We start from the raw sequence: 26,640 nt of genomic DNA on the forward strand, positions 1-26,640 counted from the left end.
CCCCCCCCAAAGTCATACCCAGTTGAACAGCGTCTTCCCGCCCGGGGCCTCCTGATGTTGAGAGCCTGTGGTCAGAGAAGCACCTGCAGAGCAGTCCCGGTTCTCGACCGCTCTCGACACTTGTAGCCGTGCGCCCCCGGGCAAGCGTCTCGCCACTCGGGGTTAGGTTGGCGGCGGCCGCCGGGGCCAGGTACCCCCGCCCCCGCTTCCAAGGCCAGCTTTCGGTTTTGCCCGGGGGCGGCGGCGGTGGATCCCGGGCGGCTACGGGACGGGGCGGGGCGGGGCGGGGCCGAGCGGCCGGGCCGGGTCTCGGGATGAGTGGGATGGAGGGCCCGGAGACTTAATCCGAAAGAGAGCCCGGCTCGAGCCGGCTCCACATGAGACCGAGAGGCTGAGGTAGAGAAAGACGGAGCTGGGGAGACACAGACAGACAGAAAGAAAGGAGGGGGAGGGGAGGGGGCGAGAGGAGCCCCAGAGGAGCCAGGAAAGTCCCCACGCTCGCTATTAAAGGGGCTGCCCCCCGGCCACCTTCCATCCAGCTCCCACCTGCGCTCCGCTCCCGGCACGGACTCGCGTGTCACCGCCGCGCTCCCGTCATGAGCCCACGTCGAGATGCTCAGCTCCGATGTGAGTAGTCAACGGGACCCGGGCCCGGCCTAGGGACGGGACGCGGGCCAAGGGAACGGAGGGGGCGGGATGGAGGGGTGGGGGGAGGCGATCGGGAGGAGCTCCAGCCTTCTGGCAGAAGCACGTCCTGTAATGAACCCACTGGAGCTGGAATAGGGGTGACCTGGGTTCCAGGGTCACAATTTAGTTACCACGTGACCTTGGGTAGCTTTTGAGGTCCTCAGTTTCCTTCTCTGTTAAAGGAGGCTAGGAGAGGAGTCGATGAAAGGTCCAGTAGGGAAAATGCTGAATCCGGTGTGAGGCAATGTGGGGTCAAATCCCAACTCTGCTACTTAACTTGGGCAAGTCACATCATGACTTACCCTCAATTTACCCAATTATGAAATGAGGGAACTGGACTCTTTATCTAGGATCTTATAATAAGGGAAACGATTGATAGATCCGGGGTTTGAAGCTGTGAGTTCAAATCTCTGCTCTGCTCCCTCCTGCCTGTATGGATTTGGATAATCCCAGCTGGATCTTTAAGAACCTTCCAAGGCAGCTAGGATAGAGTGGATAGAGCACTGGCCCTGAAGTCAGGAGGACCTGAGTTCTAATCTGGTCTCAGACACTTAACACTTCCTAGCTGTGTGACCCTGGGCAAGTCACTTAACCCCAGCCTCAGGGAAAAAAAAAAAAAAAAAAAAAAAAAACCTTGCCCAGTCTAGGACTGAATATCTCTCCTGACTACTCCAGTGAGGACTTTGCAAATCGAAATCCTGTGTGTGGAGTGCCCAAGAACGCAGAAGGATGGCACAGGAACGAAGTGGCTTCCATCCACAGAAGAATAGAAAAGAATAGAAAAGAGCTGGGGAAAGAGTGGAGAGGGAAGGGAAAATGTGATAGAGAGGAGGCAAGATATAGAAAAGATGATCTACTGAATGGGCAAGTTGGGCTGGGAGACAAGTGGGAAAGTAGGTAACCAGAGTCTGGGCATTGATTTTCCCGAAGAGATTGATTGGCATGGGAGAGGGAAAGAAGCAGTGAATAAGGCATGAGGGAGATCTGAACCCAGGGGAAATAGATATGCTGGTGATCTGAATGTCTAATACCCCCAAAAGAGAAGATAAAAACAGCTTGAGACGAATACCCTCTCTTCCAGATATCTTCCTCATTGCCACACTTATTGGCCTTAGCCAAGTCAGCTGGGTCAAGAGCATTCCTGTGATCCAGTCTGAACCCAGCATGCACCAGTACCTCAGAGGCTCCAAGAACCTACTGGGGACTGTTACTGACACTCTTCAGCAGGTAAAGCAAAGGTTCTCTTCCTCTGTGATATTTTTTTTTGTAGCTTTTAAAATGGGCCTCTCTTTCCTTGTCAACACTTAGGGGGACCAAAGTAATTTGTAAAGTTTTGAATTTTTTCAACTAAAAACATTTACTTTCTCTTCTTCTCTGCCCCCACTGGAGGGGGAAAAGGAAAACTAAAACTTTATAACTAAATATGCAGAGTTAAATAAATTACACTCCCCCATTGCCCAAGTCAAAAAAAAAAAATGTCCAGAAATGTCTTTTTCTGCTCCCTGAGTTCTTTCTTCATCTCTCTGCTAGGTTGTGGGTAGCTTGCTTCCTCATCGGTTCTCTGGAATCGTAGTTAAGAGTTTTGGCTCTGAGCAAGAGTTCTTAAACCTTTCAAAGTTGTGTGATTTTTAAAATTGCACGTGGTTGTCAACAAGCAGTTTCTCCATTCTTTAAAGGGTTGGTTAAACTATCAAATTGGTTAACTATCATTGAAGGAGACATTATTGAAATAGCATTAATCAATTGATTGCTTGCTTAAGAATGGCCCCGAGGGCAGCAGGGTGGCTCAATGGATAGAGCACTAGCCTTGAATTCAGGAAAATCTGACACTTACCATTTACTAGCTCTGTGACTCTAGACAAGTCATTAAACTGCGCTTGCCAGAAGAAAGATGGAAAGAAGGAAGGAAGGAAGGAAGGAAGGAAGGAAGGAAGGAAGGAAGGAAGGAAGGAAGGAAGGAAGGAAGGAAGGAAGGAAGGAAGGAAGGAAGGAAGGAAGGAAGGAAGGAAGGAAGGAAGGAAGGAAGGAAGGAAGGAAGGAAGGAAGGAAGGAAGGAAGGAAGGAAGGAAGGAAAGGAAGGAAGGGAGGAAGGGAGGAAGGGAGGAAGGGAGGAAGGGAGGAAGGGAGGAAGGGAGGAAGGGAGGAAGGGAAGGAAGGAAGGAAGGAAGGAAGGAAGGAAGGAAGGAAGGAAGGAAGGAAGGAAGGAAGGAAGGAAGGAAGGAAGGAAGGAAGGAAGGAAGGAAAGGAAGGAAAGGAAGGAAGGAAGGAAGGAAGGAAGGAAGGAAGGAAGGAAGGAAGGAAGGAAGGAAGGAAGGAAGGAAGGAAGGAAGGAAGGAAGGAAAGGAAGGAAGGAAGGAAGGAAGGAAGGAAGGAAGGAAGGAAGGAAGGAAGGGAGGGAGGGAGGGAGGAAGAAAAGTTAGTTCTGAAACTGGTCAAGAGGAAGATGCAACTGAATTAACATTGCCATTGTAGGAGAGATAGATAATGCCAGCAACAATTAATTTAGAGCAGAATTTCTATTTTCTATTTCTAATTTCTATTTTTCTATTTTGCCCTGTTACCTTACTATGGCCCTTCCCTTGTTCTACACATTAGAGCTTTGAACTGAGAGATCTTGTGAGTGGAAAGGCTTTGTTTTCCCCAAGTTTTGATATATCTGAGAATTATCTGAGTGTCCCTTTGAAGGAAGACCAAAGCTCAAAGCTTAGAGCACTGGCAACTCTCTTAAGAGGGTCTTAGAGACTCTCCAATTTGTGATTTGTAGCCTTGCAGTAAGGAGAGAATTTCCATACAATTAAATCCCAAACTATCCCTGTCCCCCACCCCAAAATACAAACTCCCCGAACTTATTTCCTGCTCCTGATAACATCTGGATTTCTCATTTTAAAATACAAAAGCAAACAGTATCTTTTTGGAAGTACTCAAACCTAGTTTGTGTTGCAGAAGAACTGATATTTCTGTTTGTGACCCTGACACTTTATTAAAACTTTCTTTAGGTATTTCTGTACTGTATATTATCTATCTTACTTTCTATCTTACTTCCAAACCACAAGATCTCTTTCAACCCAGGCTTTCTCCTTTAACATTTCCTAGAGATTCACTAAGTGAAGCCATCATTGAGCCCAATCTTGATTAAAAATAATAACAGCTAACATTTATATAGTACTTATGTGCCAAGTACTTTACACTTACCTCATTTAATCCTTACAACTCTGAGAGGTAGATGTTATTATTATTCCCATTTTATTGATGGGAAAACTAAGGCAAACAGAGCGTAAGTGACTTGTCCAGCATCAGATAACCAGGAAGTATTTAAAGCTGGATTCCAACTTAATTCTTCCGAACTCAGGCCCAGTGTTTTATCCACTGTGCCCCTAGTGCTGCACACTAGGGATGCTAACCAAACTGAGGAATAGCTTATCCAGTGGAGGGGAAAAAAAATGCTTTGATTAGATATATTGTAGACTGTTTTGATATTCTCAAAGTCCCATCAGGACAAGCTATTTTGTTTCCTGTTAAGAGGAAAGTTTGTTCTAAGCCCCAGTTCCTTAAACTGTGGTTTTCGAACCTTTATAGGATCTCTAACTGAATGTGATGGTTGAGAAATTATATTTAATATCTGTAAACGTTTGATTTGCATCCTAATTTTTTATGCTATATATCCGAGGTCACATAAAAGTTTCTTGGGCAAAAAAGGGTCACAAGTGGAAAAAGTTTAACAAGTCCTCTTCTAAGTGAAAGTTGTCAGTTACCAAGTAACAATTGAGTGAAAAGCTCCAGTATTTAATCTCATGGGGGGTCGTAGCATTCACCTTGTCAAACTCACTAGAGCAAAGTGCCAAAGTGGCTACCTGTTTTGCAAAGAGCAACGGTGTATCTTTGTAGAGGAAGAAGTTGATTTCTTTTTATTATTTGTTTTTGTTTTTGTTTTTGTTTTTTAATATAAAACTTTTGGAGTGCGTGTTCTTTAAGGTTCTTCCCAGCTCTAATGATGATTCTATGTACTCCAATCTCATGAAGTTGCTTATCTGCTTCATTGGAGGGAATTTCCATAGCTGAAGTTCCTTATACTCATGAAATCATAGGTCAAAATGGGGGGGGGGGGGAATTTTTTTAAAGCATCCTTAATGTTTCCTTCTTTAAAAAATTATATTTGAAAAAAAGATTTGTCTGGGGAAAGAAAGCTATTTGCCACAAGCAAGTATCAAAGAAGGGTGGGTACTAATCAGCCCATTTTGTTGAAATGATTTGTGCTGTTTGTATAATAGAAAACAGTCACTGAAAGAAGCGTGTTTGAAGTAGGGGAGCAAAGAGAGATACACGTGATCGAAATGGGCTATTTCCTATCTTTTGTGGTTGAACAAAATTTTGAAGAGAACAAGGAAATGGAAATCAGAGTAGCCCAAGCTGACCCTAATATTCTAGTGAAATTCACCAGAGAGGGCATTTGAGAAGCTGATCTATCTGGGGCCTTTATTTCTACAGGCAAGACAAAAACTTGAACTTTACTCTTGTTCCTTGGAAGAGATTGATCATGAAGATATCACCGAAAGCAACACAGTCAGGGTCTGCTTACCCCCAGAATTAATCAAGGTAGAAATGGTTTTTCTCTTGTTTTCCTCTTCAAAAGAATTTCATTTCTAATCCAATGGGGAAAATTTCATCATTAATGTCTGACTTCTCTGATTTTAGAATGGAAGTTGCCTGGTTTCCAGAGAAAAACTTTCTGTTAAGGTAAAACAGGAAGCTCCCCTATTATGATTTTTTTCTTAACAGTTTTTGGTGAAATTTTGTGTTTCCCTAACCTTATGTTATGTCCTACAACAGTTGTGCCTTAAGAGCATCTATAAGGATCTGGAGACTTATAAGACTGAGTTTAAAGTGATCAAGGAAACTCTTGCAAAGGACCCTACAAGGCAAATTTCTCTGGATCAAAATATGTTGGCTGCTATTGATGAGATGATGCAGGTAAAAAAAAATTGCTTGTGTTTATTTACTTGTATTATATGTCAGCCAATCAATAAACATTTATTAAATGACTACTGTGAGCCGGGCACGATGTTAAGCTCTAGAGTTATGTATCCTTTCTGCCTACTCTCTTTGTATCTTTTACGGAGCCTAATTATTGGCATGTAGTCTCTTTCCCTTAGAGGGTGAGCTTGAAGTCAAGGATTGCCTTTCTTGGTTTCCTGGCACATAGTAGGCACCTAATAAATGCTTATTGACTTGACTTGACTTAAGATGAAAGTCCCTTACTGTCTAGGAGCTTACAGATGACAAAGAATAAGGGTCCTTGATTTATTAATATTTATTGAATGTGTATATTGAATGATAGCACCAGTTGTACTTAGCATAGTAGCATTACTGTTAATATAAGATTCAATACAATGTTCTTGTTCAGTCATGTCTGACTCTCATCATAGCTCCATTCAGGGTTTTCTTGGCAAAAATACTGGAGTGGCTTGCCATTTCCTTTTCCAACTCATTTTACACATGAGGAAACTGAGGCACACAGGTTGGAGTGGCTTGCCCAGCATCAGATAAGTAGGAAGTGTCTGAGGTCAGATTGAAACTCGGGAAGATGCCTACTATGTGCTATTGATCACAGGCAAGTCACTCAACCTGTCACGCAAGATTTATTAAGTGCTGACTGTGTGGTTGATCATAAGCAAGTCACTCAAGCTGTGACCCAACATTTATTAAGTGCAGCTAGGTGGTGCAGTGGATAGAGCACCAGCCTTGAAGTCAGGAGGACCGGAATTCAAATTTGGCCTCCAACAGTCAACACTTTCTAGCTGTGTGACCTTGGGCAAAAAAAAAAAAATAAATAATAATAATAATTTGCAGTCTACTAGGAAAGGATATATATATATATATATCTCAAATCTCCAATCTACATTCTTTCCCAAATTACCTTCCATCTACTCTCTCTATATCTTGTATGGGGCCTAGTCATTGGCATATTGTCTCTTCCCATAAGTGTGAGTTTGAAGATAAGGATTACTTTTCTTTGTTTCCTAGCACATAGTAGGTACTTGATAAGTGCTTTTTGACTTGACTTAACTTAAGAAAACAAAAGGTAGATATAAAGCCATTTCAACTGAGAGAAAGAGCTAATTTTGGGGGAAGAACTGAATGGAGAATCGTGAGCCATAGGAGATTACTAAAATAGACAGTTCTGATCAATGACATGAATCGATTCTGATTCTGAAGTGAGCACAATTTTTAATGTAACGCTTTAAAAATAATCGAGAATTGCAGTAGAGGCCAACTTCATTGAATTGTTCCTTACAGAACCCATCTTCCAAGGGATGGTTTCCAAAGAGGCTTCTAGAAACTTTTCAAAGTTCTCTAACAGATCCTTGGCCCTTGGTCCATTACCAAAGGGTAATATCTTCCCTTCTGTCTGGTCATCCCTTCTGTTGGAAGTCAATTGGGAGACCATGCTTGAGATCTGGGAAATCACTGAGAAGTTAGCATAGTATGGGGAAAGGGCGCAGGCTTAGAAATCAGGGGACCTGATTGAAAGCTTGACTTGGTCATTTCCTATGGCATCATCTTGAACAAGTCAATTTCTTTTTCTAATTTTAAATATAAAACATATTTAAATGAGGGGTGATGGAGTTGATGGCCTCTTATGTCTTGTCCAACTCTAGATCTGAGCCGAACACTGGATTTTCCCATTCTCCTGATAGATTTGTTTTCATTTTGGAACACATTTTATGTCATGCTCTCTTCTTACTGTCCTAGGCCCTGAATTTCAACAGTGAAAACGTGCCAGTGACCCCTGCACCCAAAGAACCTGACTTCTACAAGGCTAAAGTCAAGCTCTGCCTCCTCCTTCATGCTTTTAGAATCCGGGCTGTGACCATCGATAGAATGAGGAACTACCTGTGCTTCCTAAAGGGCTCCTTACCCGATGGCTTCAGGTCTTTGGGATAAGCAGAGAATTGGAAGATCATCACCATCATGGAAATTCCACTGGAATTTCCATGAGATATTACCCAATAGCAGTTTTTATTGGAATGATTTGGGGAATTAGGGAAAGGGTAGGATTGACTAGGTTCCATATCATTTTGCTTAAATTATTCTATTTATATTGCCTTTGTTTACATTCTCCATAGCACAATCCGTGAAAGATATGGTCAATATGACCCATTCATTTGATCAGTATACTTCACTAAATTTACAATGGATGGAATCATCTTGATTTTCTTGACCAAATGAATGTTCTGACTAAACATCTTCCTCTTTCACTTTGATAGAAAAAAGACAAGTATTTATAAGCTATTTCTGTACCTAAATGTCTGAAACGTGGAAGACTTGAATGTATTCAGAAATATTTATTCAGGAATATTTATTCAGAAATATTTATTTATGCCTTTTAAAGTTTTTGTGGAAGCATGTTGAAAAGTAACATATTTATTTATATTTATTCAAGTATTTATTATCTAATAAATTTTGAGACATTCTTTGTGAATTTTATTCTTATATGAATAAAGTTTTTGATGATACAGAGATTGTGGTGTCTCATGTTTTGAAGTCATTGAATATCACCAGAAGAATATTTTTTGTGGGACTTGGACTTAGGATTTCAAAGGTATAAGAATCTCTCTTTGTGAAAAGCCCCCCCATCAATATATAGGTCAGGAATTTAACTATAATGGACAGACTTTGTGAGTTAGCTATAAAGTCATCTATAATCTTTTGAACTGAACTCAGATCTTCCTCCTTCCATTCTCCATTTCACCTTTCAACCAGAATAATTTTTACTTTTATATATTTTTTTGGACCCAACCATTGGCATAAGGAATTCCCTTCAAGGAAACTCCCTCCATTAATGCTCATCAGCACTTACTCTGCAACTTAGAGAGCCCATTTTGGGGCAGTCTGAGCCCTGAGACTTGATTAGTTATTTGTTTATGGTCACACAACTGATATGTGTCAGAAATGGGATTCTGGCTCTCCCTCCATTACTCTACGCCATCTCTCACTAGAAAAGCATTAAAAGGCTACCAGGAGATTTGGAATTAAAATGATATTTTTGTTTTATGCGAAAAGAAAGCTTGAGATCATTGAAAACACACTTCTCTGGATGCTGTATGGCTTGCCCTGCAAAATTCTAGACTGGAAGTCCATGTAGAAATGGGGTTTGCAGAAAGCAAATTAAGATTAAAAAGCATCCAACAATCAGAACTGCCCAAACACGCCTCCTGGAGAAATGGGTTCTTCCTCACTGAAGGTTTTCCATCTGGAGAACTTTTCAAGCTGGATAACTTTTCTAAGTTTAGAATGTATTAGATGTAGGTTAAACCAGAGGATGGCCAAGTTCCCTTCTGACCTCAAAGATTCTGTTTGTGTGACTGATGGTCAGAACTTAGTCTTGTCACCTCCCACAAATACACACTTCCACGTTCATGAACTCCGAAAGCTTCATCTGATTTGTTATATTTCCAGCTCTCTCTGAGCTGGGAAGCTTCAGGTCTTCTTTATTTTCACTGTGACCAACGCCATGACCTCTCTGTTCTTTCCCAGGTCTTCAGCAATGCACTAGTTATGCTTTTCTCCCTTAGCTCTCTAGAGCTCTTGATGAGCCACCTAAAGCTACACTGGCCTTTCCAGTCCCTTGCAATTTTATCATATCAAATATCCTGCCTTGTTAAGCTTCAGCTTTGGTTTACTCCCCCTATCCACTATTTTCACTCCTCTTAGTACTGCTGCAGGAAGCTGGAGAAAATCATGAAACTATCCCATATGGGTTCACTCTAAATTTGTTATTTCATCCCAACTGGGCCCTCAGAGAGAGATATCTATAGATATATATATATATATATATATATATATATATATATATAGAGAGAGAGAGAGAGATATCTATATATATATATAGTATCTATATCTATATCTATGTATCTATCTGTCTATCTATCTATCTATCTATCTATCTATCTATCTATATCTATATCTATATAGCATATAGCATAGTAAATAAAGTACTAAGCCTTGAGTTAGGAAAACCTGAGTTTAAATCAATCCTCAGACATTTACTAGTTGTGTGACTCTTGGCAAAACCCTCAACATCGATTGCCTCAATTTTCTCATCTGTAAAATGAATTGGAGAAGGAAGTGGCAAGCCACTTTAATATGGGGTCACAAAGAGTCAGACTCATCTGGAAAATGACTATACAACAATTAACTCACTCTCCTATTCACTATAGCAGCTTTTCTAAACTTTTTCATCCCTCCTCAAAACTCTTATGGCCTCTCTTCTCCCCACCCTCTCAACTAAAAATGTTGTCTCGTATTTCACTAAGAAGTTGAGGCTGTTCACCTTAGAAGTTCTTTCTTGCTCCTCCTCCCAAATCACCTAGATCCTTCCGTCACTATCTCCACCTTCATCTCACAGGAAGACTTAGTCCAGTCTCCTTGCCAAAGCCAATCTCTACAAGGACTAGTGAGCTCATTCCATCCTGTCTTCTCCAGCAGATTGGCCCCCTTATCATCAACTCTCATTTTTCTTCATTCTCCCCATATCTCTTGGTGGCGTCCCTACTACCTACATGCATATTCATATCTGCCCTACCTTCAAAAACTCATATGATCTGTCCATCCCATTAACCTAAATCTTACAGCTTTTCCCTGATCTCATCAGTTCGTGACCTCGACAAAAGTAAGCTTTAGTCTGCTATGACCTGTATTTGATTAAGCCATGTTGGCTCTTTGGGATTACCACTTCATTTTCCAATGTGCTAATGACCTATCCCTTTAATAAAATATTCTTGAATTTTGCCACAAAATCAAGGTCAAGTTCATTGACCTATATTTTGCCTGCTCCACTGTCATCCTTTTTTCAGTATTTTTTTCTCAATTACATGTAAGCAAAATTTTTTAACATCTATTTCTTTAAATTTTACATTATAAATTCTCTTTCTCTATCCCTTCCCCTTACTCAAGAAAATAAGCAATTTAATATAGATCATACATATGCAGTTATGCAAAGTATTTCCATGATCTTTTTTTATTTATTTTCAAAACATATGCAAGGATAATTTTTTCAACATTGACCCTTGAAAAACCTTGTGTTCCAGTTTTTCCTTCTCTTCCCCCCACCCCCTCCCCTAAATATACAGTATATGTTAAACATGGTAAAAAAAATTTTGTTAAATCCGATATAGGCATGCATATTTATACAATTACATGATCTTTTTTTAAAAATCAGGACAATTGTCTTTCTTCAGTCTGGCAGTATCTCTCCCATTGAATAAGTGTTTGTTGCCTGACTACTCCAAGATCTGTCCTAGATGGCTAGCAATATCACATTTGCTGGTTCTTCAGATCCCCAAGGCTGGAGTTCTAGGCCAGGCTAACTCAACAGCCAGATTTTCTGTTGGTACCCCCCCTTCTCTAGCTTGAGTAGCAACTCCCTATTAGCCATCTTTATTCTGTCCTTTCCAGTTCAAAGGTAATTTTGCTTGGCAGAATAAACAAGCAAAATACAAAAAAAAAAAAAAAAAAAACCCTAAATTTAGCAATTATTCTGTGGTCTGTTATCCTTTTTAATATCCTGCAAAATATTGCTATCTGATTTTTTTTTAATTCCCTAATCAGATCTTGCATAAAACCATTCTTTTGGGGGTTCTTGGTTTTTCTCACTATTCTAAGTTGTAACTCTCCTGATGCTGTTCTCACAGGATGGGAGGATGATACTTTATTCAGTCTTACTTGCCAAATCTTATTTCCATCTTGAACCTATGTTTTGTGTTTTTTTTTAAATAAGTTTTTATTTACCAGATATATGCATGGGTAATCTTACAATATTGACAATTGCCAAACCTTTTGTTCTAATTTTTCCCCTTTTTCCCTCCCATCCAGATGGCAGGTAAATATGTTAAAGTATAAATTAAATACAATATATGTATACATGTCCAAACAGTTGTTTTGCTGTACAAAAAGAATCGGACTTTGAAATAGTGTACAATTAGCCTGTGAAGGAAATACAAAATGCAGGCAGACAAAAATGGAGGGATTGGGATTTCTATGTAGTGTTGAACTTATGTTTTTTAAAGAAAAAGAAAAGATCTATTGGTGGCTATGTTCTCAGTTTATTCATATCAATGTGTCTAGAGGATTTCCACTTTTCCCTCCTCATCAGAGTCATTTTTCTTTGTATCTTCAGAATTTCATTGTTATCTCCTGGCTCAATTCCCCTAGAAAATTTTAGTCCATAAGGTCCTATCTCTCTTCTGAACACTTTGAAATGACTTTTCCCAAAATCAAAAAGTGCATGACTGCAATTCCTTTCACTTTCTATCACCAACTCTAAGATGAAATTTCCCTTTCTCAAAGCTCCCATCCTTTCCACCCCATCAACCAGTTCCAGCTTGTTGGTTGGGAGCAGATCAAAAATAGCACTCCCCTTGGCGGCTTCTCCACCTTTCAAAGGATAAATTTGCCTGGAAACAAATGGATCATTTATTAGCTGCCCTACATTTGGTAGAGTTCCAGCAGTTGTCCGAAGATCCTTAACATTAAATTTCCCATCATGTACCAGGCTTGGTATTTGCCTCCCACACTCCTCAGTCTTTCTCCTTTATGTGCAAATGGTCTACAGAAATCGCTAGTGATAATTACTGTTGCCTTCTGCCTCCACAGATCTCCATTATGTTTCATTCTTGGATTTCTTCACATGTATTCCTTTTTAAGATACACCATTCTCCTCCCTCTCTACCATAATGTACCTTATTTTTTTCTGAATGAGTAACATCCTTCAGAGCCATGTTCCAGGCTTGGGTCCATCCAACCAAGTCTTAGTGTGCAACTTGTGCTCTCTCCTTACCTCTGTCTCTTAAAACCCTTTGCTTTCTTGAAAGCAAAGCTCAAGCTCTACCATCCAAATGGGGCTCTTCCCCCCTCCAATGATTATTACCCCCCACCAGAAAGATGTCTGCATTCAGGCAACACTCCCCAGTGAGGCCTAACTATATTAAAATGTACTGGGGGGAGAGAGACTATTTAACAAAAGAAATAAAAATACAATAGAATATAAATCATGTTAACGGGTGTGTGATTTTCTAAGTCGACAGGTGCCTGAGGGATCCTTATTACACTTTAGTGGCCCTATCTCTGTTTGATTTTGACAGTATTAGTCTAGGCCTTCTATAATTCTGGAAGTTGAAGTGGGGATGTGGAGCACAAATTGATGCAGAAACTGAAATGCAGAAATAGGAAGTGATTTGTACAGAATCATCCTGGTATTAAATAGTACAATACAACTAAGAATTGAACATAGATCCTATTTTTCTTTGCCTATTCTGTGAATAAACAAGGAGGAAGACTGAGTTCATTGATTTATATTTCCAAGTTAACTTGGGCAAAATAAACTGATTTTTTTTTTAATGAAGTAATTGGGGTTAAGTGACTTGCCCAGGATCACACACTAGGAAGTGTTAAATGTCTGAGGTCAGATTTGAACTCAGATTCTGACTTTAGGGATGATGTTCTATTCACTGCACCAACTAGCTGCCCCACAATAAAATGATTTTTGAAGGAAAAACATCCCACATGGTCAAAATAATATTTCAAGAAAGTGGCAAATAACATTTCAAAGAAAAATATTTTCCTTAGAATTAAAATGGTTCAAAATTCAAAATCATATGTTTGTTTCATTTCAAATCATATAGGCTTGTTGGAAGAAAAGATCTGAAATCCAAGAGCCCATTGTTTTGGCTACACAAAATAATATCAACACTATTTGGGCAAATATCCTTCAAATGCAACATGTCACCATCACCCCATCTCCCTTAATTGGAGATGTTTACCATCCCAATAATTTATTTTGAATCATAGTTTTAGAACTATAAGGAAACTTTTAAAATTCCTTTGCAGGTTAACTTGTATAAACAAAATAAGCAACAGGACAGAAGGAACATGATATAATGGATCATAAGAATATAGAGAGTTAATAGAGACCTTAGAGGCCATTTCACTTTACAGATAAGGAAACTGAAGTCCATATAAATAAATTATCTTACCCAAGGTCAGATTGCTAGTAAATGCCTGAGTCAGGATTTGAATCTAGGCCCCTTGTCTCCAAAACCCATATTCCTTCCACAGTCCTTTGCTGCCTTTGACTTAGCTAGCACTTAGGAAGTTGCTTCAGGAAAACACAATCAGCATTTGGGGAGTATTTGAACCTAGATATACTGCTTGAAAATATCCAATTTCACAACCAAGTCATTGGAAGAAGTTATTTTTAAAATTCCTTCAATCCTTCTAAGATCTAGGATTCCAGGTGTGAATTTTCCCCGCACCAACAGAGATTTCAATCCTTTCATGTCTTATGAACTAATGTGGCTGAAAATGGATAGAGTCAACTTCATGATGAGTCTATCAGACAAGAGATTCATCATTTATCACAGGTTCTCCAACCCAGTGACAAGGTATGACCTGCAGAAGTTTCCATTTCCCCTCGTCAAGCTTCAACAACCGAGTCAACTCCACTGTGGGAAGACTTTGGCCTAGCTTAATTTTATATAATTGAAACCTACCCTGCTTTAAGGGTTGGAAGATTATAGCCATTGGTAAAGGCAGGTATAAAGTGAACGACTTTGGACAAGTCATCACCCATTCCTGTGCCTTCAGATTACTTAGCTATAAAACCAGCTGGTTAGACTCAAGATCTTTTCCCAATTCTGACATCCTAAGTCATCCCAGAAATCCAAACACAACATGAGTATTTAGTCTTACCAGATGTGGAACGATTTACTTAAGCTACCGCTTAAGTGATAGGAATGAGGGGCCCTCTTGTAAACTTAATGCCTATCATTACAGTAGTAAATCCCTCAATATCCTTCCAGGATACACCCGTTAGCAAATGGTTTGACATGTTTAAATAGGTATTTAGCCCCAAAGAGAGATTTCCAGCTATGGGAAACATAAACTACACCAACTGTTGAAAGCGGAGCTCTCCCTCGGGGACACTTTGTTTTATTTTATTATGATTATTCTTTTAAATCAGCGAACCCTATGGTCTCCTAATGAGAAAATGGACTGAAAACTTACAGCCTCATGAAAAAGCAAGAAGGAAGCATTTTGTTTCTTGTTGAATGCAACAAACAAAATTTACAGAGCGCACTCCTTGCTGTCATGGAGAGAGACCAATCAGTAAGACACACTTTGGAGGACCGGCTATCCATCGGCCTGTTTATAATCAATAACACACCCTCTGAGATACATAGGGGAGAAGTCTCTGGGGTGGGCCTGATTTTGAGTAGGATGTAGGGGAAAAAAGAAAACAAACGGGATTCTATCCTATTTTTTAATTTTTTAGAGAACTGCTGACAATAACCTGCCTGGAACTGAGCTAGAGAAAGTGACTCATAATATCCAAAAAAATCCCAGGATGTGAGAGGTAGAAATGACCTTGAGATCACCTTTGTTGGCCCAGTGGGTGAAGCCAGTGTGCTTCTTAGAATAACATGCTCAAATGCATTAAAAAAAAAAAAAAAAAAAACCACACACACATAAAAAATCAATTAATTTCCCAAATACCTTTCTTTGATGTTCATGGACCCCAGGTGAAGAAAGCCTCAATCTATATTAATTTACCACAATATCCATTTTACAGAAAAACGGGCCCAGAAAGGGAAGTAAATGAATAAATTAGGAACAACCATTAAGAACTGACTTTTACCTATAACTTTGGATTTAACAAAAAGCTCATTCCATTTGATCCTCACAGATAATTGGGGGCAGCTATCAGCCCCATTTTACAATTAAGAAAATGCAATCACAGAATATCAGAGTTGGAAGAAGTTCAGTTCGTTGTGGCCAAGCCACACTGACATGAGGATCATAGAATTATAAAGATGCAAAGGTAATGGTCATCTGTCTAAGCTACTCAGTTTTATCTTGTACAAATCTGAAAACAACCAGCAATGGCAGACATCCCACTTCTGAGCAGCTTTCATTAAGAAAATATTCCTTACATTAAATCAATATACTTCCATGCCCTTTCAGTCATTATTCCTAATTCTGTCCTCTGGGGCCACCAGTTTATATTAGTCTTTAGTGTTTTGTTTTGTTTCTTAATGATCATATTTTTAAATATTAATAAAAAATTATAAGAGGTAATAGTCTAGTATAGTATCAAGAATGAGAAGAACTGAGTTCAAGCACTATAACTATATATACAACCGATCTCTGATTATTTACCATCTCAGAGAGGGAGGAAGAGAGAAAATTTAAAATTCAAAACCTAAAAAAAGTCTAAAAAAAGATTACAATATAATTAGGGGAAAAATAAAATATTATGCATCAAAAGAAACAAAACAAACAAAAAAACTGGCTCTACCACTTATTGCCTGTGTGCTATCGGTGATGTCACAGAACCTTGATGTTTCCAAACAATTCTTTAAGATAAGATACAGAAATATTGCCCTTCCACATTGATAGAAGTAGTTTTCTGAAGAGGGGGTCCATGTGCCAGTGAAATCACAGATCTCACCAAGGTTTATTATCTGAGGGTCAGCACAGTTAAGTGACTTGGCTCACTGTCATGTAACCAGCTTTCTCTGGATATCAAATCTGACTCCTTCTGAAGTGGACCTCATGCTGTTTTTCATTAATAACAGGACCAGAGTCCAAGAGCACACCAAAGCAATCAATTTGCATAAAATATATGAAAAGGAAGAGACAAACACTTCTGTACATAAGCAGATTTATTTTCTCCTCCCTGTTCACTAACAAAGAGAAGCTGATAAAAATGGTGGAAATTATCACATTATCTCATTCTGCAAAAGTTTGTTGAAATGAACATTTTTTAGCATATTTCTAAAAAAGTCAAAATAAAAATTGAACTAAGCCCATTTATATAGTTTTAAAAGCCTACCTTTCCCACCTCCCTCCTTATTTTCTAGGCTACATCACATATAAAAAAAAAAGAAATTCATAAAGACTCCCAATGGATTCTTGAATATTAAAAATAATCCTGACCCACAGACAAGAATTATTTTTTGAAAAAGTGTTATCTTTAATACAGCATATTAAACACTGTAGGTCAAAGTTGGATATTGTTTCTGTGGAGGTCCTTTTGACCTCAGCCTTAGCTTTTCTCCATGCTACACAGACCACTGACCTCCTAGTCCATTTCTGTTTCTTAAACATGATTGTAGTTAGTACAATTGTCCAAGACATTTCAATCCCTGCCCCCCAAATAGGCCAGATTGGGGGGGGGTATCAAAATAGCATACAGAAAACAGATCAATAACCACAAAGAACCAATGTGGCCCTATAATTCCTTGGGGAAAATCTTCCACGAGAAGAGAGAACAATTCTTCCTTGGCTCTGCTTGGGGCTCAGAATCTTGGCCCTGGCAAGGCAAAGTCAAGCAGTTGTAGTGGTTGGCTTGTACGCACACCCATTGGATACATATGGCCTGAAATCCTGACAGCAGAAGAAGATCAGGATTTTAGTCTGTGTTCACCACCTGAAGGGGCACAAAGGTAGGAAGAAATTCCATACCTTTCCTTCATCCTGAGGGAGTGAACAAGTGGGCTGTCTGCAATCCAGTCAATCCCAACGCACAGCCGCAGGGCAGGCAAGGATGAAATCCCACTGGAAAAGACACTTGACCCAGGGTGGAAGGAGCCCCAGGACAAATGAGTATGTGTGAGTGTGTTTGCATGCATGGGTGTGCATATGTCAGGTTATTAAATAACAAAAAGAAGGTGCATTTGTTATTAATGCTAATAAGAAAGCTACCTGAAATTACCATCAAGAATATGGCCACCACTTTCAGCTGGATAGGCTCCAAATGCCTGACACAATTTTCCTAAGAAAAATGATCACGTTTCACTTGTAGCTAAAAGGTCAACAATGTTCAAGCACCTGGAAGATCTAAGCAAATGCTACATTGATTTGGGGAAAGAAGGGAGAGAGAGGGGAAGAGAAAGAACATTCTCAGCATTCTAGCCTCTTCCCTCCTTCCCTGCTCTCCTCAAGTTTCTGGCCCAGTTTATCTTCCATTTTTCCTCAGCTTTATTTGACCTCGGAAATGTAGTTATCCATGAAACTCTGTAACAGTTTCATCACTGGCTTGTAATCCTGAAGCTGCATCAAGTAATGGACACGTGGAAGAGTCTAAACTCTTTAAAAAGATTCCTGAAGTTTCCATTTTTGTAGGGATCCTTCCAGGACCTCACATTCATTCCACAAAACCTGTGAGGAAAAAAAAAAGACACATGCAGGTGAGTGCAAGGAAATATAGGAGTGCCCTTGGATTGTGAACTCCTGCTTCTGTCATTTGCCTCTGGGTATCCCAAACACTTAGCACAGTGCCTGGAACATAGTAGATGCTTACTAAATGTTCACTGATTGGTTGACCGAAAGATGTAGTGAATATGAGAAATTTGCTGAAACACTAAAAGATTCTATGAACAGGTTTTTGTCATTGTTCAATCAACTATTCTGTGACTCTATTTGGGGTTTTCGTGGCAAGGGTACGGGACTGGCTGGCCATTTCCTTCTCTAGCTCATTTGCAAGATAAGGATGAAACAATTTGTCCAGAATATAGGATAAAATTAACAGAATCAAATGAAAAATGTATATGGAAACTAAAATAATATCAATGAAGAGCAACAGGAAGTTAAAGTCATCATGAAAAGACCAATATCCATCTCTCTCTTTCCCATGTCCTTCCCTCCTCCCTCATGTCTCCTTCCTCTCTCCAGAGAGCTGGGAGCATATGGGGATATGGCAATGTATATAATGTGTGAAGCGGTCACAGTAAGTGTTAATTGTACCCAATGATTTTTATTAGCTTCAAGGGAAATTCAGTGCTAGAGAACAGAATCAAATGAAAAATATATATGCTAACTAAAATAATATCAATAAAGAGCAACAGGAAGTTAAAGTCACCATGAAAAGACCAATATCCATCTCTCTCTTTCCCATGTCCTTCCCTCCTCCCTCATGTCTCCTTCCTCTCTCCAGAGAGCTGGGAGCATATGGGGATACCGCAATGTATACAATGTGTGAAGTGGTCATAGTAAGGTTAATTTTGTCCAATGATTTTGATTAGCTTCAAGGGAAATTCAATGCTAATAGGGAATATATCTGGGAAAGAAAGCAATTTAAATGCCAAATCAATGGAAAGAGCTCCCCATGAAAAACTTCCCGTCAGCCCCCTGCAGCCCCTTCTCTGCAATATGAAATTGCCTCACACACTCCAAGGATGCCTAGTCTCGAAGATAGTTCTCATCTGGCATTTAAGGCTCTTCACAGTCTGTCCCCTTCTACTTTTTCAATCTTTTACTACTTCCTGAACACCTTCTATAATCTATGGATACCAGTTTACTTGTTTTTCTTTGCTAATGGCACTTCATCCTCTACTTCCTTGAATTTGCATGTCTTGTCCCTGATTCTGAAAGGTTCTTTCCTCATCTCTTCCCCTAAATATCCCTGGATTCTTCCAAGACTCAATTCAAAGGTTTTTTTCTTGAGGAAGTTTTCCCCCTTCCTCTAAGGTTACCTCTCACCTACTCTATATGTATCCCAAGGCAAGGAACAATTTCTTGGTGCTCTGAGAAAATTTCTAGTTTGCACTCAAAGATGACCCCTTGGCTGAGAAACCCATAGACAAAAATTTTAAAAAAGAAAAATAATATAACATATAATCAATTTAGAATGGGTATCTTTTGGAGAAAAAATGAAGAGAAATGTATTCAAAATTCCAAATCAAATTCATCCCCTTGGTTTATGTTGTGAAAGGTGTCTGTATTCCACAAGTTCCATCACTACTGAGTTATTCAGAATCTATTTGGTGCCCAATGATAAGAAGCTAAAATGATGAACCAGATTGTTCTAACTTCATCCATCACACCAGGTGAGAAGTAAAGGAAGGAGCAATGTGGTACCCACCACGTAGTCCTGAAATATTTCTTTGGATTCCCAATGTAACTCTAAAAATAAGAAAAGGGAATAATACTTTTTGGCCTGTCTTGATTTCAAAGAGTATTTAATCTAAATTTTTTACCCTATATAATATAATTGACAGGGGGAAATGATGAATCTATAATTGAAAACCAAATGTGAGACATCTTTTTGGTTATCCTGGACCTGTTTAGGCAGCCAGTCTAGGGAAGCCTGTGGAAATCTTCTCAGAGTAATAGTTTTAAATATATAAAACATATAGGAAACTATGATACTGAATTCAAATTTAAATAAATGTATACATACATACATGCACGTACACATATACACATACATGCGTGTGTATATATATACATATACACATTACAATATGTATATAAAATATTTTTTAAACCCAATTTTCAAAATCTCAGGTTAAAAAATCTTAATCCAGGGTCAGGGGACCAAGGACTAAAGCCTCACGCTACTGCTGACCCCTGCCAATGTTGTACTGTCATTTCCCCTTTTGTTCTCCTTTCTTTCTGTAGTTATAACAATGTTAAGACACAGAAAATACATTTGTGAAACAAATACCATATTTCCTAATTTTACAAATATCTAGAGTTCCCTGACATAGCACTGTAGAGCACCAGCTGCTACTCAATAGCTAACAGAAAAACAATTCATTCATTTTAAAAGCTCTGATCTTTCTAGAACTGACAAGGAGCCCATTTGTCAGGGACAAGTATGATGGGACATTCTGCGCTGGCTGTTGAAAAGACAATATATTGATCTCAATTATAAGCTGAAATGGCATTAGCAGGATCTATGACACCAACATTAGTTCTGAAACACTCAGTGCCATAAACAAGCTTATTCATATAATCAATACTATTATGATGATTATTATCTTTATAGGTAACAAATATGCAAAATATATAAAGGACTTTATCAATAAATGTTGACCTTTTGCATTGTAAAGCTTGTTATAACATTATAATAAATACTATAGTAGAATAAACAATGAGCTAATGTAGAAATGGATGAATAGAGCACTTATTTGCCTTTTACTATTTGTCAGTCTGGGATTAAAGGCTGAGATTACAAGGAGAAGCAATAAAAGGCAAGGAGTTGTACCTTCTAGCTGGAGAAGATAACAATTAAAAAGACAAGACTGGAAGAGAGGAAGGAGAGTGAGGGGTAGTCCCCAAAATGAAGCGATCAGTGTCTGGGAGTCTCATGAAATGGCGGTCCAGAACTCAGTAAAGAGGGCCAAAGGCCAGAGGCTTCTTCCATGTGAGAAGATGGTGGGCAGTGAAGCAGAGAAACCCGGAAGAAAGGAATAAAATGTCTGAAATTTTTCAATGAAAATTAGGGAGGAATATGAAAAGTTTTCTACACAAAGGGGGGAAGGATGGAGCTGCATAAAGTTTGGAAACCAACATCATAATCTACAGACCAGAGGAATTAGAAAGGCGCAACCAACCCAAAAAAGAAAAAAATGCATGTCTGTGTAAATACATGTGTGTGATGTGTGTATATGTACATGCATATATATGTGTGTGTATATATAAAATTCAGCAGTATGTTCAGTCCTACAGACCCCGTCATGCTCAAAGAGCTCTATTCATCCATCACTATATTAGCTCATTGTTTATTCTATTGTATATTTACATATTATTATATGTTATAACAAACTCTAAAATACAGAAAGGTCAACATTTATTGGCAAAATCCTTTATAGACTTTGCATGTTTGTTACCTTTGATTTTAAGCACCCTATGGTTTTCCCCACCAGAGTTTTGATATATCGCAGGTCAGAATATGAAAGTAAGGAAGTCACAGATGACAGGAAAAGTTTAGAAATTATACATTGTATGTATAATATTTTATAACATATTTGACCTTTTCATGCCATCCTAATTCAGACTTCTTCTCTGGTAGAGAAAATGAAACAAAAATTGTATGCAGATTTTCTAGCTCCCGGAGGCACCTGACCAGCAAGATGTGAAAGGGTGAACTAGAATTCCTGGATCTTTCCCGTACCTTTCAGGACATCCAGGACCTCAATGGAAACATCATTTTCCAGGCAGTTGTAGAGATTCTTAGGCGTGGCATTTATCCGTTCCCTCTCCTGCCATTTCTTCAGCATCCTGAACTTGCAAAGGGTAATGTCATCAACCTTCTCCTGGATGGCGTCGATGTCAGCAATCTCTAACCCCAAGTTGGCGATGGCAAGTTGGATCCACTCCTTCCCAAATTTCTTGGCAAGAGTCATCAACTGTTTATCAGACAGCAGCTCCTTCTTGGTGGGATCTACAAACAGAGGAGACTTTGAGCCATCGCCTCTGACTCCACACGGAGCACCTCTAACCATTTACACAGAAGACAGATTCCCTTAAAGTCGGTCCAGAATCATTTATTAAATGCCCACTGTTTGCCAAGCACTGCGCCAAGTGCCAGGGATAGAGAGGTCAAAAGTCAGCGGCTGCTCCAAGGGGCTCACAGGCCAACGGAGGAGGCACGGCAAACAAGATGGAAACAGTAAGTGGGAAATAATCAGCAGAGGGAAGGACGCTATCGGGGTGCTCCCTACTGGGCTACAGTGGGAAAAGCACTGGCAGGGAACGAGGAGTGCTCTGATCCCAGCGGTGCCTCAGTTTTCTCATCTGTAAAATGGGACATTAACAGCACCCTCTTCCTAGTGTTATTGTGAGGATGGAACAGTGGGTATAAATGGCTTTGCAAACTGTAACGGGCCAGGCCTTTTCTGGACCGGAAGCTCAGCTTGCCACCCTGGATGTGCTTGTAATAGAGCGGGAGCCGGCGGGGCCCTTCCCAGTCCGCCATTTCCCATATTTTACATATATATTGGATTCTCTGAGTCCCAATCTGGCTCGTGACTCGAGCCACGTCCCTTAAATAGGATCCTGTTTGCCTCAGTTTCCTTATCTGTAAAATGAGCCGGAGCAGGAAATGGCCGACCTGCAGCGTCTCTGCCAAGAACACCCCAAAGGGGCTCCCGAAATGTCGGATAAGAAAAAGCGCCTGAGCAACAGCAAAAACGCGGAGCTGTCCTGGGGCACTCGGGAAAGTCCGCGTGAGGCGCGCACGCGGGGGCCAACCACCGGGGCGCTCAGTGCGGAGTGAGCGGGGAGCCCCGCCCGCCTAACGCAGGGGCGAATTAAAGGGCGCTGAGCCAGTCCCCAAATCTAGTTTTTGAAACTGTTCTAGTAACTCTTCAGTGTGACTCATAATAGATTCAATGCCCTTTATGCACTTAAAACATTTCTCTGAGAAGGGAGCCCGGCTTCAGCCCCGGGAGCCATGACGTCACAAGGGCTAACTCTAAGCCCTCCGGGCCTAGAGAGCCACGTGACGTCATGGGGAAGGAGAACCGTCACCCGCCTCCTTCCCCGCTCCCATGAAGGCTCCCGGGCCTCTCCCAGAAGCCGCGGGATAAACACCCAGGGACATTCAGAGCGTCCCTGTCCCTAAAGCCCACTTAAACCAGGGCACTTTCTTTTCCTTGCTAAAGCCCCAGGAAAAGTGCATCCCCATCTCCTGGGGCCGCAGCAAGAAAAGAAACGAGATCCGGCCCTCCCATCCCTCACCTCCCGCCGGGCGAGGTCAGGAAAGAGGCCGGCGTCTGCCCCGCGGCCAGGCCGCCCCCCTCTCCGGGCCAGGGCTGGAAAAACCATAAAAGAGGACACGGCGCCCTCTAGCGGCTCCTTCCTTCCCACCGCCCTGGGACACGATATAAGCGTTAGTCCATAACGGTCCAGGCTGATGGAGGAGGGGGTCCGGGAATCCGCCTCGTCCGGCCGGAGAACGTCAGGCTGGGGGGAGGGGTGTTTGGGGAGTTTTTTTCTTCATATCTTATGAGAAGGGGATGGGGGGAGGGGAGAAGACAATGGGAAGTCCAGGTGAGATCGAACCACAAGATATTCACAAAATTGGTTCTGGATGCTCCGAGGGAAGTCACTTTCATTTCTCTGTTTACCTATGAATTATAAAAACTCCGGCGCTGGGAAGAGCAGCAATCACCCCCCCCTCACACCCGGGCAGGGACGAGTCCTTCCACTGCTTGTCTCTGTGTCCCCCCTCGTTTTGGGGGAGCTGCCTCGGCCAATCAGCCCTGCACATAAATGCGCACAAGCGGTGTCCCCAAAGTCCTAAGTTGTAATTGCTTAAAACTTTTAGGACTGTGTGTGTGTGTGTAGTGGATCTGTGACTTTTCTGTCAGGGGTCTCCCCGTGAGGGGCGCCCCTAAAAACGCAGCTCATGCCAGCGCTGGAGCCTTTAAGAAGGCTGCCGGGGCAGTAAGTGACTGGCTGGTGTCTGGCCCAGAGAAGATGGCGTTGTGACGCATCTTTATCTCGTGAAGGCCACGTGGGCGTTCTCTGCCCCAAAGCCCGCTGGCTGCCTGGGAGCCCCCTCCGCCAAATCCCTCCTTTCTTCCTGAACGTCTCCATGTCGGATTTACTGAAACCCTGAGAGGCCCCTGACTTGGCCGAGCTCACGCTGGCAGCCATCACCGAAGGGTCTGACTCCAAATCCAGGCTTCCACCCACTGATGCTTCAAAGCCCTGGGCTCCAGGCTCAGCTTCTCAACTTCTCATCTACAGGGTCTCTAGACAAGTTTTCTGACCCATCAAAATGGGGACAATAATAATAATCCATGGCATTAACATAAGGATCACATGAGACACAAGAGAGAGAGAAAGAGACACAAGGCCCCTCCTTACCACCATCCCTCAGGGCCCCCCAAGGCTATTTCCTCCCTGTAGACCACCAAGATTGGGCTGCTTAAGGTCCCTTCTAAACACTTATGTCTCCAAACTGGGAAAGCAAAGACAAATCTGGGCTGTAATTCTCGTTTATTCCTATTCATACTCATAATTTTAAAATCTTATTTTAATCCTATTTATGCTAATTGGGATATTTCTAACTTTTAAAACCTCCCAAAAGGATGGGCAAAGTTTTAACAAAAAACTGAGATAGAAATTAGAGAGAACTACTTAAGCTGCCCGGTTAACAATGTTTTTTGTTTTTTTCCCTAAACACCAAAATGATCCCATTTCTTAACTTTTGAGAAATCAGGCATCAAGAGCATTAATTAATTAATTCTGTTAATAGATACTCAGGAAGTTAGAGAAAAGCCCATCCACGTACAGCCCAGGCCTGCTGAGTACAGGGACACATTTTTCCCCCTGAGGCAATTGGGGTTAAGTGACTTGCCCAGGGTCACACAGCCAGGAAGTGTCAAGTGTCTGAGGCCAAATTTGAACTTGGGTCCTCCTGACTTCAGGGCTGGTGCTCTATCCACTGCGCCCCCTAGCTGCCGCCAAGGACACATTTTTCAAAGAATTAAACAATAGTCTCTCAGAACAGGTGGTACTGTCCCGGAAAGGCCTGTCACAGGGCTGAGTTGTTTTTAAAATGTTCCTCATATGGATCAGCATGATGGCGCAGTGGATAAAGCATTGGCTCTGAAGTCAGGACCTGCGTTCAAATCCAAACTCAAACATTTAACATTTATTAGCTGTATGGCTCTGAATAATTCTAATTGCCTCAGGAAAAAAAATGTTATGTTTTTATTTTAGTTTATTTTTATTTTTCTGAGGCTGGGGTTAAGTGACTTGCCCAGGGTCACACAGCTAGGAAGTGTTAAGTGTCTGAGACCAGATTTGAACTCAGGTCCTCCTGAATTCAGGGCTGGTGCTGTATCCACTGCGCCACCCAGCTGCCTCCTATTTATGTTTTTATTAATCAATAAAAACCACCTCCCCTCCAAAACAACTTAGTAAACTCCTACTATGTGCAAGACACATCTGCCAAGACATGGTGAGGTACTGTGGGGTATAGAGGAAGCAAAGTTGAATAAAAGCTCCTTGAGACAGGAACTAGTTCATTCTTATCTTTGCATTTCCAGTGCCTACCTTAGGGCCTGCAAGGCACTCAGGAATAAAGATGATAATGATGCTGATGATCAAGTGCACATTTGTGAGAATGGGGAGAGCCAACGGTTGAACATTTCCTAGCATACCACTGCAAGAGCCCCTAATGCTTCTTGACTATGTGTTAAAATGATCAAAACAAGAAGTCCCTTTACTCAAGAGACTCAGATGTTAAATCAGGCAAAGATGTAAAAAGGAACCATGAGGAAAATAAAAACTGGTTATTGGGGCCACTAGAGGGCGTCAGAAGATTCCTCTCTGAGTTCAAATGCAGCCTCAGACACTGACTATGTCTTGGCAAGTCACTACCCCTGCTTGCCTCAGTTTCCTCACATGTAAAATGAGTTAGAGAAGGAAATAGCCAACCATTCCAGAATCTTTGCCAAGAAAACCTCGATAAGATCACAAATAGTTGGACAACCAAATGACCGAGTGCCATAAAAGAGATACTCAGCAAGAGCTTGGGGAGCCCAAAGTAGGGAGTGCAGAGTGGGAAAGGGAGTGATAGAGACATAGAGGAGAAGAGAGAAAGAGACAGAGACAGACTGAGAGACAGAGAAAGAGAAACGAGAAACAGAGAGACGAGAAACAGAGACAGAGAGAAACAAGAGACACACAGAGAGGGAGAGACAGAGACAGAGAGAGAAGAGACAGAGAGACAGAAACTGAGGAGACCGAGACAAGAGACAGAGAGATAGACAAGAGACAGAGAGTGAAAGAGAGAGAGAGACAGAGAGAGACAGAGAGAAGATAGGAGACAGACACAAACAAGAGTAAGACAGAGACAGAGATAAACAAGAGACAGAAAGAGAGACAGAGACGGAGAAACAAGAGAGACAAGAAACAGAGACAGAATGAGAGAGACAAAGAGAGGGAGAATAGAGAGGGGAAGGAACAGAGAAGGAAAGGAAGGGGAGAGAGAACAAGAACTTCTGGGAGGAACTGCAGGAACTGAAGTAGGTGGCATTTGAGATGGGCAAGATTTCCACAGAGAAACAGAAGCAGCAGAAGGGCAGTCTGCTCGGCAAGAGGGCAGGGACTACTGGGTCCCATGGTGAGCAAACCAGGGTCCTCTTGTGGAGG

The 26,640-nt window shown here is 41.1% G+C and overlaps 2 protein-coding genes across 3 annotated transcripts in view; one reads left to right on the forward strand and one right to left on the reverse strand.

Moving 5' to 3' along the window:
• Nucleotides 1-481: 481 nt before the first annotated feature.
• On the forward strand, nucleotides 482-7,629 carry IL12A (interleukin 12A). The gene is made up of 6 exons (XM_074298093.1): nucleotides 482-627; nucleotides 1,769-1,914; nucleotides 5,173-5,280; nucleotides 5,380-5,421; nucleotides 5,515-5,655; nucleotides 7,438-7,629. The coding sequence occupies exons 1-6, from the start codon at nucleotides 597-599 to the stop codon at nucleotides 7,627-7,629; spliced, it is 660 nt and encodes a 219-aa protein (XP_074154194.1). The 5' UTR covers nucleotides 482-596.
• An 8,762-nt stretch (nucleotides 7,630-16,391) lies between these two features.
• The window catches only part of CARD8 (caspase recruitment domain family member 8), a 56,609-nt gene continuing 46,360 nt past the window's right edge, over nucleotides 16,392-26,640 (reverse strand). For both annotated transcript variants that reach the window (XM_074298096.1, XM_074298095.1), the window contains exons 16-17: nucleotides 21,644-21,913; nucleotides 16,392-17,904 (exon numbers count right to left, since the gene is read on the reverse strand). In XM_074298096.1, the coding sequence (XP_074154197.1) occupies nucleotides 17,891-17,904; nucleotides 21,644-21,913 (284 nt within the window). In that variant the 3' untranslated portion in view covers nucleotides 16,392-17,890. The remainder of the gene's footprint in view (nucleotides 17,905-21,643; nucleotides 21,914-26,640) is intronic.

The sequence above is a fragment of the Sminthopsis crassicaudata genome, chromosome 3 (assembly GCF_048593235.1).
Source record: "Sminthopsis crassicaudata isolate SCR6 chromosome 3, ASM4859323v1, whole genome shotgun sequence".
Lineage (NCBI taxonomy): Eukaryota > Metazoa > Chordata > Mammalia > Dasyuromorphia > Dasyuridae > Sminthopsis > Sminthopsis crassicaudata.

Bases quoted from the DNA above. Each gene is read 5' to 3' on its own strand.
- IL12A (XM_074298093.1), top strand. From the start codon at position 597: ATGAGCCCACGTCGAGATGCTCAGCTCCGAT. The intron at 5,281-5,379 runs GTAGAAATGGTT...CTCTGATTTTAG, and splicing joins TACCCCCAGAATTAATCAAG to AATGGAAGTTGCCTGGTTTC. The intron at 5,422-5,514 runs GTAAAACAGGAA...GTCCTACAACAG, and splicing joins GAGAAAAACTTTCTGTTAAG to TTGTGCCTTAAGAGCATCTA.